The 15,365-nt window shown below is 37.8% G+C and overlaps 1 protein-coding gene across 1 annotated transcript in view; it reads left to right on the top strand.

Annotated features, from left to right (window-relative positions):
* LOC308696341 (structural maintenance of chromosomes protein 6) overlaps window positions 1-15,365 on the top strand; it is a 36,247-nt gene extending 20,882 nt beyond the window's left edge. Inside the window, exons 14-27 of the mRNA XM_081374936.1 lie at window positions 4,746-4,924; window positions 5,236-5,437; window positions 6,447-6,561; window positions 6,645-6,805; window positions 7,532-7,667; window positions 7,761-7,841; window positions 7,918-8,088; window positions 8,693-8,830; window positions 8,914-9,059; window positions 9,776-9,901; window positions 10,121-10,226; window positions 10,401-10,553; window positions 13,256-13,353; window positions 13,456-15,365. Of these exons, the coding sequence (XP_081231062.1) occupies window positions 4,746-4,924; window positions 5,236-5,437; window positions 6,447-6,561; window positions 6,645-6,805; window positions 7,532-7,667; window positions 7,761-7,841; window positions 7,918-8,088; window positions 8,693-8,830; window positions 8,914-9,059; window positions 9,776-9,901; window positions 10,121-10,226; window positions 10,401-10,553; window positions 13,256-13,353; window positions 13,456-13,540 (1,897 nt within the window). The 3' untranslated portion in view covers window positions 13,541-15,365. The remainder of the gene's footprint in view (window positions 1-4,745; window positions 4,925-5,235; window positions 5,438-6,446; window positions 6,562-6,644; window positions 6,806-7,531; window positions 7,668-7,760; window positions 7,842-7,917; window positions 8,089-8,692; window positions 8,831-8,913; window positions 9,060-9,775; window positions 9,902-10,120; window positions 10,227-10,400; window positions 10,554-13,255; window positions 13,354-13,455) is intronic.

The raw sequence follows: 15,365 nt of genomic DNA, 5'->3' as shown, positions 1-15,365 counted from the left end.
CATTGCAAATTTTAATTTAATGCAAATTTTTCACATTTTAAAAAGAACAAAGACAAAGGTACAAGACTTTACTTCATGGCTTTATTGAGGGAAAGAACATTCAGTCCCATGAACAATCACATGAAGCATCGCAAATGACATAATCGCATTAAAAACAATGGAGAAATATAAATCTTTTTATTCACAAATGTTGATTATATAGAAACAATTTATTTTAGATTGATTGCAAAACATGTATATTATGCACACAAATATTTAAGTAGTTTGAGAGTGTAGGAACTCTACGTCATTCGTAGAGCTTCATGGAAGTGAGTGGGTGCAGTCAGAGCCATAGAGAGAAAGAGTTGCGACACTCTTTGATGTCGCCGCTATGGCTGTCACGTGGTTCATGTAAGCCCCAATAGTTCCAAAACATACGCTGGCTATCATGCTCTTCTATGGGACAGACAGCAGCGATTGCATTATTGAACGGTAAATATAAAATAAAACACACACCCAAGTACTTTTTCAGCTGTTATTGCATTATTGCATTTTGTTATTGTCAGTTTTGCATTTGGAGATAAGTTTTAGGCTATATTTTTGGAGGGAAAAGCTCAGTGTTCATGTTCGCATGGGTAGTAGCATTGGCTTTAGCGGCTCTAACTTAACTTTTCCATATCATTCATCTGATGATGGACGTCTCATGATATTTATTTTAGCACAACTGGGCTGTATTAGGCTATTGATTCCTGTGATTTTGCTTATAAATTTTGATTCAGCCATTAGCCTACCTTCGTGATCACGCAAAGAGGTCTGCTGTGGCGGTCCGTTCAGAGTTCGCTTAAATATTTCTTATTAAACAATGACAGACAACAAAAATGTGTGCTTGTGTGGGTGTGTGTGAACAAGAAAAACAAAAACCAGGGGCAGGTGATCCATGAAACAGACAGGACTGGTGATCCCATAACAATCCTAGAGGTCCAGCATTGTTCTCACAAGCCGCTTCACTCAAGACAATAAAACATAATGAAAAGTTAGTATATCCCAAAAAATTTTATTAAATAAAAGTTGCTATAAAGGTGGTAGTGATTCATTACCGAACTCTTACTGTCACAGCTGGCGAAGTCGCACTAGCCAGCAGGCAGTGCTTGAAAATTGGTTGAAACAACCAACATAAAATATAAATAATTACGCTGTGCATGTACAAATGAAGACCAGTATAAGCATCGCAAAGGGCCTCTGATACAACATAGACAGTTGACAAATCAAAAGAGGTCGATATTTCAGCAACTTAACTCTAGAACAACTCGACGCGCAGCAATGTAAGTAAATGGTGTCCAACGCCCAAATGACAGTGTTTGGAACTATTCAGATCTTCAAATCCCAGAAGTAGGCGGTTAAAAGCGCCGCCATTATTTACAACGGAGGTCTGTGGGAGTGTCGCAACTTTCTCTCTATGGCTCTGGGTGCAGTGTTTCCGCTACATTCATTCTGCCATGGTGGTCCGCCACACCAAAAATCATCCCGCCACGGCTGTAGCTTCTCAGTGAGGTCCGATTTTGTGCATGCTATTGTGTTATTGTTACGCCCTTGTAAACTTGTAAAGTACCATAAAGTTTCCGTGCACTATATTTCAAGACTTCTAAAGTCATTCGATAGCATAATGTGGGGCATAAAGTCGTTAAGTTAAAGTGAATGGAAACTCATCTCTCCTCAGTCATTCTCCATTCAGCATTCAAACAGTTCGGTTGCGACAGTAATAGGGCTGGGTTTCGATTCAAATTTCAAGAATCGATTCGATTCCGATTCTCAAGATCTTGAATCGATTATCATTATTCGATTTGATCCGATCCGATCTGATTCGATCTTCGGGATTTAGATAAGTGTTTTTGAAAAAAGCTTTTTTTTCCAGCTGTTACCTGAATTACAGGACTGTAGTTATGCAACATATTGATACTATTATTATAGACATTCAACCACAAATAAATGGAGTATTGATGGTTGTAAAGAACAATCCCCCTTCCAGAGTGATACAACTGCTTTCACAAACTTGCACTGGTGTAGACGACAGAGGACGCAGAGATATATCAGCAGCATTAGACCGATTATTTAGACGCGAACCTGATGTATTATTAAAAATGACATTAAGAATTAGGGCTGCACGATATTGGGAAAAAATGACATTGCGATATTTTATTTTTCTGCGATATATATTGCGCTATGAAATCTAATCAAATTTTTTCTTACAAACAAAAATGGGGTGAGCACACTTACATTCTCATTTTAAATGATTTACACATCAGAGTATTATTTAAATTAGAGTACATTATTTGTTTGTAACTTTAGGATATGGTTTGAATTGTTAACATATTAACTAACATGAACTTACCATGAGCAATACTTTTGTTACTGTATTTATTAATATTTGTTTATCTTAGTTTATAAAAACACAGCTGTTCATTGTTTGGTAATGTTACTTCACAGTGCATTGACTATGTTAACAAATAGCCTACTGTACAACTTTTGATTTCAACAATGAAGGCTATAGCCTAAATGTTGAAATTAACAATGTTGTAGAAGTGCAGTTTAGTAATAGTAAATGTTAACTAATGTAGTTAAATAGTTTAATAAATAGAACATTATTGTAAAGTGTTACAGATTTTTTATACACCAATTCAGACGTCTCGTGAGTTCAGTGTTGGACAGATCAGTTGTTAAACCATTCATTAAATTCAATCGGTTCAAAGGAATCATTAGTTCGCGAATCGGACGTGTACGGCACGCGTTGTGCAATTATCTCTATGGTAATTATCTTGGCAGTTTAGGATATCGCACAAGATTTGACAACACAGAAAACATTTCATCACTGGATAGTTTTTTTTTTTCGACACCATCGTGTCAATTTATTTTGATTAATATGCGCGAGGGAGAGAGAGCAAGACAGCGCTCGTGTTGTTTGAAGACGGTGAAGGTGAGCGCGCGCGCGGCCGGGGCAGGCTTTGCAAATTGCTTTGCTTTTGTCAAGCTCGTTCTCTGCATTGCTTCTGAACCCGAAATGGTGCCAGATCGCAGCTTTGAGCGTTTCTGGAGTTTTCAAAGCAACCGCTTGCTTAACGTTACTGACCGCTATGTTCGTTGTTTTAATGTCCTTCCACCTCGCGCGCATGCGTGAATTCAATGACGCGGCAAGTTAAAGTCCACGGGGAAAATGTAGGCCTATTATTAAATCGATCCTCTGAGTTACGGATCGATCTTTAGAAATTAATATGAAAATCGATTCAGAATTGGTGAATCGATTTTTTCAACACAGCCCTAGACAGTAACGCGATGACACTCTCTCCTAGATCAATGTTCCCATTATTATACTTTATTTGTAGATAAAGGTCTATGGTTTGCATAAAATGACTTTATTGCGCTTTCTAAATCATATTCCGTTCTCCCGGGTGTCTGTTAGATTACAGCACTGGAGTAGAGAACACTATCAATTGTCCTTTATGCGCACTGTAACTGAAATTTAAAACATGTTAAAAGAAAAGGCTCAATAAACTGTTGCATAGATAATAATACACTAAGCCCCAAATATCTCTTCGCTTTGTGGTTTGAACTTTTCAATGCGAAGCGCTGCACGCTCTAACTTCACGTTGCTTAAAGTCATTCCGCGCTCGGGATGCGCATAATCGCTTTACCGCTCTAAATTGGAGCCTATCATGTTATAATATTTACCTAAGGGAATATCACTCATGGGCGACGCCCCCTCCCCATTGGCCTGCCAACACAGCTGGAAAAAATCCTAGAGGAAACACTGGGGTGCTAAAAAGTTATTTTTGTGTTACTTCTCTGATTGGTGGATATTTCTCTGCAATATAATGGGTTATGTAGTTTTTCACAAGGAATTCTGCTTTCATATGATAAAAAAAAAAAGAAGAAATAAAGCAGGCTGATGCCTTCAACAGAACCATAATACCATCTTTTAACAGCCTCATAGCTCACAGTAGGTCTGTTTTTAAAGGTTATCGTTATTCGTTATCGTTCAAAATCATTTCCCCTATGGAGAAAATGAATGGGATTTTTACTTTTGGAACCTGACTGTGGCTTTCTATACGCTGATTTCACACAGCCGCCATTTTGAAATTGAAAGTGAGGCTCCGGTGGGAAAAACCCCGGAAGTAAAGATAAACAACAATGCCTTTGGACAACCAACCTGAAGCTGCTGCCGCGATTTACACTTTTGGATGTTAATATCCAATATAGGATATGTATATAGTTCATTCCTGCTTCTTGTTTTACTTTCTGAATTATATAAAAGAAAATATTTTATTTATAAATGAATTTCACTGTATATAGTCTAAAGTATGAAAGAAATGTATGTACAGTTTTAGAATTGACACAACATCATTAAACACAACAATGCGCCATCGCATTCACGACTCTGTGATTAAAGGCGACACTTCCGGTTTTCTTCCCACCGGAGCCTCGCTTTCGATTTCAAAATAATGGCTGCGTGAAATCAGCGTATTACTGACACTGACCACGGGAATTCTTTATACAGACAATGCCAGCAGAGTTTCTTGCTTTTATTGAAATTCTGACCACAAAATTCATAATGAAACATGTATTAAATTTGGGTGGGAAAAGGGTCAAATAGAAGCATTTCTAAAAAAAAAAAGTGGGCTCCACTGGATCTTGAACAAATGCTTCTTTTTGTTTCTAGTCTAGTTATTTTGTCTGTTGACTTATCTCACTTTTCATTTCTTGTCATTCTGTAGCCGTGAAAAGCAGGACATGCAGCGTTCGATAGAATCTAAGAAACGTGGCCTGGCTGATATGGAAAACAGTCGAAATAACCAAATTTGTCGTTTTGGAGAGCACATGCCAGCACTGCTGAGGGCTATAGATGAGGCTGACCGCCGGGGTCAGTTCAGGAGGAAACCTGTTGGACCACTCGGTAAGTATCCTGAACTTTACAGCTTGGACAAACTACTTCTCTCTCATTTATTTCAGGATGTAGTTTAGCTCTTAAGCCCAGAGTATGCTTCAGTTTACGCATACTCATGCCGATGCCCATGTTGACACGTGCTTATGTGAAATTATTAAAATATACCACAACTCCAGTTTAAATGAGTATAAAGACAGTTTTATTGATCATAACTTCTGGAGAGAAAAAGTTCAAATAATAGACAATGATGAAACTCACACACACCATCAAATGGAGTATACTTTGAAAAGCAATGTCATATGGAATTCTTTTGTTTCTAGGATTCTGCATCCGACTTCGGGATCCAGAGCTGGGTCTTGCAGTGGAGAGCTGTCTGAAGGCTCTGATGTTAGCTTTCTGTTGCGATAACTACGCTGACGAGAAAGAGTTACAGAAAATCATGAGTCGCTGCTTCCCGTCTGGCAGAAGACCTCAGATCATCGTCAGCAAATTTACCGACACGCTCTACAATGTCAGCAGCAGGTAGCTGAAGATCACCTGACCAAACTTATTTAGCAATGGTTACCAGTGTTTTCTGTTATTCGTCTTTTTCTGCTTTATTTTCATTTCCTGTAAATGTGTTGTGACAGTATTAAATGCTGTTAATATACTGGTAAATCCACATTTGGGTTGCATCTTGAGTTGTTTTGTAAAAGGTCATATTTGCAGGAAAAAATGCACTGACCCTGGATTTTTTCTTTCTAATGTCACCTGGAAACATTACTATTACTATTACTATTATTTCTAATAATCAGAGTAAGAACTTAAGCACAGTTAGATGCTGACATGTCAAGAGCAAACATCTTCACTCCCGTTCACATGGTTTTCATTATTCTGATTACAGAATTGTGGTTATTTTTACCACCATTATTCACTTACCCCAATGCACTGCACAAATGATGAACTCACATAGTTGTTTAATCTACTTGCATCAAATAGAAAGCACATTTCTATGGGCGTGTCTAAAATGTCTTCATTTCGATATTTTTGACTATTAATATACTGCATTATATTCATGTCGTGCAACGTTGTTAACATGAACTTCAGCACAAAAAATGTTCTGCCTTCTTCATTGCTATGTTTACAAATCTACACATAAAAAAGTCATCTGTGTACGTCACAAGCACATGCTCACTTTTGTCAATGAAATAGATTCAATTTAAGTGTTTAAATGCCTGTTTATTACTCTGATTTAAAATCTGTATATCCCACATTTTATCACGATTATGGTAACTACAAGTATGAGCTTAATCACATCAATTTGATACGCAAAAAAAGTATTGTGTTTACGTGAGTTAAAGTTGAATCGCAATATTGCCTAAATCTCATAATAAACACATTATGAGGGTTCATGTAAATGTAGTCACTGTCGGGTTGGTTTCATCTCATGCTGGTTTTTAGCCACTACTAGTTTGTCCTTCAAAGTACCAAAGGAAACTTGTCTGATTGTGAAGATGGATGAAATATCTGCATCTTTTTCATTTGTTTTCAGGGCTGTCAATCACCCTGAATACCCATCAGTCCTCCAGGCACTTGACATTGAGAATCCAGTTGTGGCCAACTGCCTGATCGACATGAGGGGAATCGAAACCATTCTGCTCATCAAGGTGAGACTGGGAGGAGGACCACAAGCATTTTACTGCTTTTCCACGTCCTGTGAAGTGAAGGACTCTGTTAATCTTTTCCACAGAACGCTCAAGATGCAAGAAGGGTCATGATGAGTGGACATCCACCACGCAATTGCAGGGAGGCTTACACACAAGAAGGGGACCAGGTCTTCTATAACCGTTACTACTCCTGCGATCAGAACAGAGCGCTCTACCTCAGCAAAGATGTCGAAGAGGAAATCAGGTTTGAAAACGTTCAACTCATTTTTGAGATGCATGGCTAAAAACATATCATATGGTTATCCTAGTCTTTGATCTTTCAAAATCCCTAACTTTAAATGAAAATTTCTACGTGTAACATGTAATTAAACCGCAGGGCGATACCCACAACTGTAGTTTAAAAAAGTAAAAAGATATTTTTACATCAAAACATTTGGAGAGAAAAGCCCTGTTAATACAAAGGAAGATGACTATAATCTTTCTAAAAAAAAAAAAAAAAAAAAAAAAACTTTCTAAATGTAAAAGAATAGTCCACTCCATAATGATAACAGCACATAGAAACAATTAAATTGACACATTAAATTGATCAAGTGACAGTAAAGACATTTATAATGTTATAAATTACATTTTAAATTATGATTTTCTTTCTTTTCATCAAAGAATCCTGAGAAAATATATCAAGGTTTCCACAAAAATATTAAGCAGCACAACTGTTTTCAGAATTCTCTTAAAACAAGACTTTGCACTGATACCTGCACTGTGTGTGTGTGTGTGTGTGTGTGTGTGTGTGTGTGTGTGTCTGTCTGTCTGTCTGTCTGTCTGTCTGTGCATTTTTGTTGTTATTTTACTTGGATGTTTTTCAGTAATTTGATGGTGACTTGAATTTGAAATTGATATTATTATGGACTGTTTTCTATTGAGCTTATAAACTATCAAGAAAGCGCAAACCCTGTTTTCTTTTGTTCTGCAGACATTTGCAGTCTGCCTTACATTCCCAGAAAACACATCTGGATCGCTTTCAGCAAGACATGCAGAAGATTAGTGAAGACGAGAAACAGAACCAAACTCTTCTTCGCAGAGCCTATGAAGACCAAAAGAAGGCCCAGGTCACTAAATACCAGCCTTGCACAGACCACAGACCACGTTTGACTGAATGTGGTCCAATATGTATTTTTTAATATGTCTATTTTGACTAACAGGAACTTTGTCGGAAGCTTCAGGCAGAGCTGACAGAATTGCAGAATGTTGAAGAACCACAGTCTGAGGACTTGAAACCTTTGGTAACAAACATATTCCCTCATTATGAAGATAAGTGTTATGGTGCATTTCTAAGTCTCATTATGTCTCTGTGTTCAGGAGGAAGAACTGGAGGAGCTCAACAGCCGGATAAGTGCGTGTCAAGTGGAATTTGAAGCAGCGCGGAAGCAGATGCTGACTGTCAAGAGGGAATATGAGGAGGCTGAGCAGCTCTACCGGCAGCAGAGGGAAGCTTTTAACAGCATCGCAGAGGAAGCTGAGCCCATTAAGGTCAGAGAAGTTTTATTCAAGAGTGTGTAACATCATTAGTTCCTCCTGACCAGCCGCTTCAGGACGACTTTTAACCACCAGATTCCTCTCAGCTAATGTTTAAATATGTCAATCTTCAAGCCATATTTTGCCCTTTTCCAAAGTCTTGATTTTGTTTTTGAAGTCTACTAGGAAAAGAAGCCACATTATTTTTCACATATTTGACATTGTTGCAGCACCTCTCTTCACAGTCTGTCAGTAACACTCTGTTTAGTTCCTGTCTCGATGAAGCCCCTGAAGCTCCTGTCTCTATGAAGCCCTCCATTGCAGCCCCGCGCCCCTGCAATGGAGGCGTTTCAGGGAGTTCAGAAACAGTGCGCACTGATACAGAGAACAACTCCCTTTGGAGTGACTTTGTGCTTTGTATCTCTGCAGAACTTTTTCATCCTCAAACAGCAACATTACACACTAAAGAAAGTTAGAAATATCAAAAAGCAGAATAAGTCCTCTTTAAAATGAGGCTCATGATTCTCAAGTTCACTTAATTCTGAATTAAATTTTAGTATTTATTAAATATCAATGTATCCAGCCTAGTAAACAGTTTTGTTTTTATGTGATTGTGTAGGAGCAATTGAGCGACAGCGATCAGGAGGTGGCGAAGAGTAAACACCACAAAAGTCACTATGAAGACAAACGTAAAACTCATGTGGAAATGATCGAGACACTAAAGAGGAACCTAAATGTCAAGGAGCAGGAGTTACAAGTGACCAAACATTGACATCTTGCACTAATTCATTAGATTTGAAAAGATTAGCATTTGTTTGACTGAATCTGTTTTTTCAACAGGCATCCATTGCAAAAGCCTCTGAAATCTGCCCTGACCGCTTGGATGTGAGGAGAACGGCTAAGAGTTTGGACAGTGAAATCAGCCGCCTTAAACACAAGATTAACACACAGCAGGACCAACAAGGACACAGAGACACTATCGTCAGGTACAGATCTCACAAAACATGTCAAAAGAATGCGACCGGATGATATTTCACCTCACAATCAAAGAAAGAAACAAGAAATCATATTTGACATGAAGAAAACAGAAGCCTATTTTTAAAACGGTTAAGATCGGTTGCATTGAGACTATTTGCATGACATTTAAACACATTTCCTCTCAGATCTTAAAATGAAGTAATCCTTATATGAAACTATTTTTTTAAACATATTTCTATAGATATCAAATAATTATGTCCATGTCCAAATAAGATATCAAAAAATTTACATTTTCAAAGAGGGATTTTTCCAAAATGTAGATATTTTAGGATTGTTGACACGTTTTTTTTTCTCCATATGTGTGTAATCTTTTAAAAAGGAATAAAAACATTATGAAAAAATACCAAAATGAACAAAGTAGCTAAAAGTATCAGGCAAAAACATGTTTTTGGACATGTAACATCATAGTGTTGTGGTTTTCTTTTAAGTATGTTGGGTTACTATGTTCATACCATGATAAATGAGTATGGTAATCATTCAGATTTTCCATGGTATTATCTGAGAATGTACTATGGTGCTGACACAGTACTTTTATTTAAGGGTTGTTTTGCCTGCATATTTGTGAAGTGCATCTACATATATTGTTTATCATATATACAATGCAGGTGAGGTTTATTTGTTATGGCATTTTAATGCTTAAGTTGTTGGTCATTGAAACTTCTAGGCAATACCATGAGGCGAAGGAAAACTTCAATAACATCGCCCGACAGGTAAAGGGTCTGGAGGCTTTCATCCGCCAGTTGTCTGAGATCATGAACACCAGACACAATGTCTACGCTGAAATGCGAATGTAAGTTTCACTTTTGTCTTCATCACAGGCTCTTGGTTGATTCTTGCTGACTGATTTGTAGAGGTTAAACGGATCGTGGTTGTTCCGTACAGAACGGGCCCCACGGTTCGGCACGCATGTGATTCGCGGATTATTTGCAAAGTTTGACCATCATCAAGTGAAATTTGCATCTGTTTTTCCTATTAAATCAGCAAAGGCTTGTGCATTTTGTGTTTCCAGGTATCTCTCTGTACGCTGCAAGTATTACTTTGACTCCATGCTGTCCCAGAGAGGGTACATAGGGAAGATGGCGTTTGATCACAAAAATGAGGCTCTCTCCATCTCAGTAAGACTTTGCATGATAACATCATGAATGTAGTTATTTTCTTGATGCAGTCTAGTATTATTGAATTTTATTAATTGGCCCATGCTCTCAGTGTGTCTTTGGGGTCAGTATTTTACTACGCATGGAACCGTGACAATACTTTTCCCTGATGATTGTCATCGGTCTCTTCCTCAGGTTCAGCCAGGAGAGGGTGGGAAGGCTGTTCTGAGTGACATGCGGTCTCTGTCTGGAGGAGAGCGTTCATTTTCTACCGTGTGCTTCGTCCTTTCACTGTGGGCCATAGCCGAAGCTCCGTTCCGGGCATTGGATGAGTTTGACGTTTATATGGTAAAAAAAAAATATATATATATATATATAATATATAATTTATTTATTTTTATTCCGTTTCCAACATTGATAATAATAAGTACGGAGCCCCTAAAGGGACGTGGTGGTGGAAATATTTTTAGGTTGGGAGAATTTTTTTCCCTCGCAAAACTTTTGCGTTCCCCCGAGAAACTTTGCGTTCACACGCAAAACCTGTTTTGAGCTCGGACAGACACTTCCTGTTTAATGTCCCGCTGGCAGTGTTTCAGAGCTCCGTACGTTAATGGAGCGTTTCATAGTGTTTGAACTTGGACTCAAATATAAAGAAATGCGGGACAGTGCTTAACTCAAGGAGTTCAGTTAAGCTGGCAAAAAATTCACATAGGCTATTCAAACTTCCCTATTCTTGAGCTAATTGTTGTTAAAACACAAACAACACATATTTACAGTCACAACCTAGACAACGAGCTACAACCCAATTCTCATCAAAAACAAGCTTTATAATATTAATTTGTCTTTAAAGACGAATGAGAGACAAGTCCAAATAAGGGCCCATCTGCAAAGTGCAAATCCCAAAACCATTCTGCACATTTTATATTATTAAACATATTCAATAGCTTCACTGTGACGCACTGTACTGTCACCAAATTCAGTTCACACATCACTGCTCTCCTGCTGGTTATACTACATTACTTAGTTTGATAAAAAAAATGCATCATTTTTATGATTATTTATTATGAAATAAAATCAATAACTTCACCCTTTTTAGAAAAAATATTAAGTAACTTCACACTGGTATACAGTGTAATGCCATCAAATTCAGTAAGCAAATATAATGCAAAAGCTGCGTACAGTACCAATATAATTTGTGTAAAGAATAGGCCTACTTATTTTTTATGTGCAATTACTTCCCAAACTAAGTGTTGTAGGCCTATATTCAACATTAGAGCAGTGATGTGTGAACTAAATTTGGTGTGTTACAGTGAAGTTATTGAATATTTTTCATAATATAAAGTGTGCAAAAGCAGTGTAGTATGACCAGTGGGTCACCATTGATGTGTAAGCTGAATTGGCTGGCACTACAGTTTGTAACATTGAAGTTATTGACTATTTTTGTATTTTTGACTATGAGTTGATGCTGTAGTCGTTTTTTGGGGTTATATTGCACTTTGCAGACGGTCCCTTTGAACTTGTCTCTCAGCCGCCTGCTCATAGAGATCCATTTAGCCTGATGAGAATTGGCTTGTAGCTCGTTGTCTAGGTTACTGTGATTGTAAATAGGTGTTGTTTGTGTTTTAACAACGTTTAGCTCAAGAATATTGATCCGGGAAGTTCGAATAGCCTATGTGAATTTTTTGCCAGCTTAACTGAACTCCTTGAGTTAAGCACTGACCGCATTTCTTTATATTTGAGTCCAAGTTCAAACACTATGAAACGCTCCATTAACGTACGGAGCTCTGAAACACTGCCAGCGGGACATTAAACAGGAAGTGTCTGTCCGAGCTCAAAACAGGTTTTGCGTGTGAACGCAAATATCTATGCAAGGGAACGCAAAAGTTTTGCGTGGGAGTTTTGTCTGTTTCTGGTGTAAAACATGAACTCGCGATGCCTTGACAGTGGACAATACCGGCTTTTGTGACAAAACGTGTTTAGGGTTCAGTCAGTCTTGTCAGGCGTCCATTTCAGTTGAGGAGATTAACGTTATAAAGACACACCAACAGACAGTGGCGAGTAAACGAAAATGTGCGCTTTGGCGGAAGGATGTTATGCGAGAATGTCGAGAGTGTCAAAATAAAGCTACCTTATATCGATATTTTGCGTGTGGCATCGATGCATCGTATCGTTAGACGTTATATCGATGCATCGATCCATATCGATGTATTGTTACACCCCTAATGATGTGTGCAACCACATTAGTCACATCGCAGGATGTGCGATGTCAAATATCGGGATTGTAGTTGATCTGTGATCTGTGCGGGCCAGCTGCTCCCTGGTTCGCGGATTAATTGCAAAATTTCACCATCAACTGAAAGTTTATCATTCGCATGTGTTTTTAAGTCCTGTTAGTTTAAACATCAAGCGCAAGAAGACTAACTCAAATATTTTAGGCCTCATCTACAGTTTTTGAGGGCAGATCAAATCAGACGTTGTTCTTGGTTCCCAGTGAAGACCATAGACTGGCATTATGCAAATTTAGGTTTGTAACAGAATTGCTGATTGTTTCATCAGTTCAGAATCGATTCTTTCTTTTTGAAGACATTAACTTTGTTGTCCACTTTGATCTTTAAAACTTTGCAGACCTTTTACCTTCACAAACACCAAGTTTACACACTGCATGAAAGGGAATATTCAAAAAAGTATAATTGGGCACGTTAAAAACTGCATGTCACACTGAAGGACTCTGCTGTCACTGCTTGATGCGTCAAGTACCTAATAACATGTCGAATTAATGTCATGCTTAAAAAGATATTACATCCAAATCAAAATGAATTTGAATGAAGTCTAAAGAGTATTGTGTGAATACAAAAAGACACTTGTCATTTCTACTGATGAGAATCATGTGACTGGAGTCATGATGAAGAGTGTGCAGCCAGTCACTCGTGTGTGTGTGTGTGTGTGTGTGTGTGTGTGTGTGTGTGTGTGTGTGTGTGTGTGTGTGTGTGTGTGTGTGTGTGTGTGTGTGTGTGTGTGTGTGTGTGTGTGTGTGTGTGTGTGTGTCTCAGGATATGGTGAACCGGCGAATATCGATGGATATGATGCTGAAAGTCGCTGCCAGTCAGCGGTACCGGCAATTCATTTTCCTTACGCCGCAGAGCATGAGGTAAAGAGCTTCTCTGGTGTTAATGTAAAACTGGAGTTGGATTAGAAGACATTGCCTTATTCTTACACTTAATAACGTACTGTTCTGCTGTCCTTTTCCCAGCTCTCTTCCTGTGAACAACATGATCCGCATCCTGCGTCTCAACGACCCTGACCGTAGCCAGTCGAGTCAGAGGAACTCAGAATAAAGCTGCTGTCTGCTGAACTGTGGTTTACACCACTGCACTTTACAGTTCCATCTATACCTATACATGTTTACAGTTTTCTTTTTCAAAGTTGTACATTTCTAAACTAATTTAGTTATTTAAGACCAGCATTTAAGACCAGGTTCTGTTTAGTGCTGCACTTTAAATTTTTCTAAAAATATTAGTTTTTAAGTTTTATAATACAAATGTTATTACAAAGTTATTTGCATTGGTTGTTAATTCGTTGAATAAACCTTTTGAATAAGTCATTTTTTACTTCATTTTTTTTTTCAGTCTTCCATTGTTTTAGTTTTATCAGTTTAGAAATGAAAATGTTTCCTATTTGAACTTTCTTTTGTTCAAATGGGAAACATTTTAATTTCTAAATTGCTAAAACTAAAGCAATCATCTGTCACTTTATTTTGTTCATTCATTGTACCACTGTGGTGCATTTCATGAAACTACCTTGACTCTTTCCCTGCCACTGACGAGATTCTCCGACTTTCTGTATTTCACTGTTCTACGGTAGGGGGCGCCATTACACATCTGAAAGAGTACTGAATCTCCTGATCAATACACTGGTGAAGAAGAAGCAGAAGCAAGGGATAGAAGCATTGCTTACGCACATGTGAGCTAACATGTTTATCAACATTAAACAGCATATAAATCAAAGCTGCCTAATGTTACAGAATGAAATTTCGACCCATGACGAGCTATAGGACTGTGAAGTTTTAGGGGTGTTGATGGACTCGATCTACTCCATCTATGTTTTAATCATTAGTCTGAATCTGATCCAGACAGTTTTTGACACAAATACGATTTTCTCTGCTTTTTGTTCAAATTCAAAATGTCGCTCTTTTTAATGAAAATTACCCACATTCAGGTGTTGATACAAACGTGCCTAAACGTGCTTTTTTTTGACAACAGAATATTCATGGGCCATGATTTTTTCTCTCTTTTTTTCTGAAAATGATCAATAATCCTTGTGCTGGCTGGCAGCTTTATAAAACAAACACTGGCGGTGAAAGTTAACTATTTCATGGCCACCCCATGTAAGGTTGAGTTTAGATGGAGCAAACTAAATTCAAGGTTTTTTGGCTTCAAGAAGATTGTTTTTTTTTATGCAGTAAAGCCACTCCATTTGTATCTCTTATCTCAGAAAATTGTTTATTTGATACATTAGAATATAAAGATTTAAAAATTACTAAATTTACATATTTTCTTTTAAACTCAGTTGCATTAATATAGTCATAATTTTTTTCAGCTGCATTCTCAAACATGTGTGGCTGCAGCTGTTTCTTCCTGCCTTGTAAATGTGTTTAAAATCATTTTCATACCGATTTCTTAATCTTCAGCAGAGAAGCGAATTGTGCCGACTCGTGAGAAGTGAATCATCTGATGATCTCCATGTTTCATGGTGGTTGGCTGTTCACACTTCTGTCTTCTGAATGGGCAGAATGCAAATAATGCTGTGAATTGTGGTTTCCCAGTGCAGTTTATGATACAGTCACAATGGCACTGATTCAGTTCTGTGGTAATCTGAGCTTGTACTTCAGTTGCGATAAGCATCTATCTCTGTCAGTGAGTCTCTTACTTATTTTACTGATCAGTTCCTCTTTGTTGATTCAGCTTGTCATTGGTTAAATCCTGTCATTTCTTTGAGGCGGTTCCCCTTGATAAATACATTTGTGTTTTTTGTGATTGATGGTGTGCCAACTGGCGACTGAACATTTTGCATTTTTTGTTGCCTGGTCATTGCTCAGTCATTGTTCATTGTTCCCTAATGTTCAAACATGTTAACCGAACAATTATTTAAAGTGAAATCAAA

The sequence above is a fragment of the Scardinius erythrophthalmus genome, assembly GCF_964197995.2.
Source record: "Scardinius erythrophthalmus genome assembly, chromosome: 9".
In the NCBI taxonomy this organism is placed as follows: domain Eukaryota; kingdom Metazoa; phylum Chordata; class Actinopteri; order Cypriniformes; family Leuciscidae; genus Scardinius; species Scardinius erythrophthalmus.
This window is presented reverse-complemented; position numbering and strand designations above follow the sequence as displayed.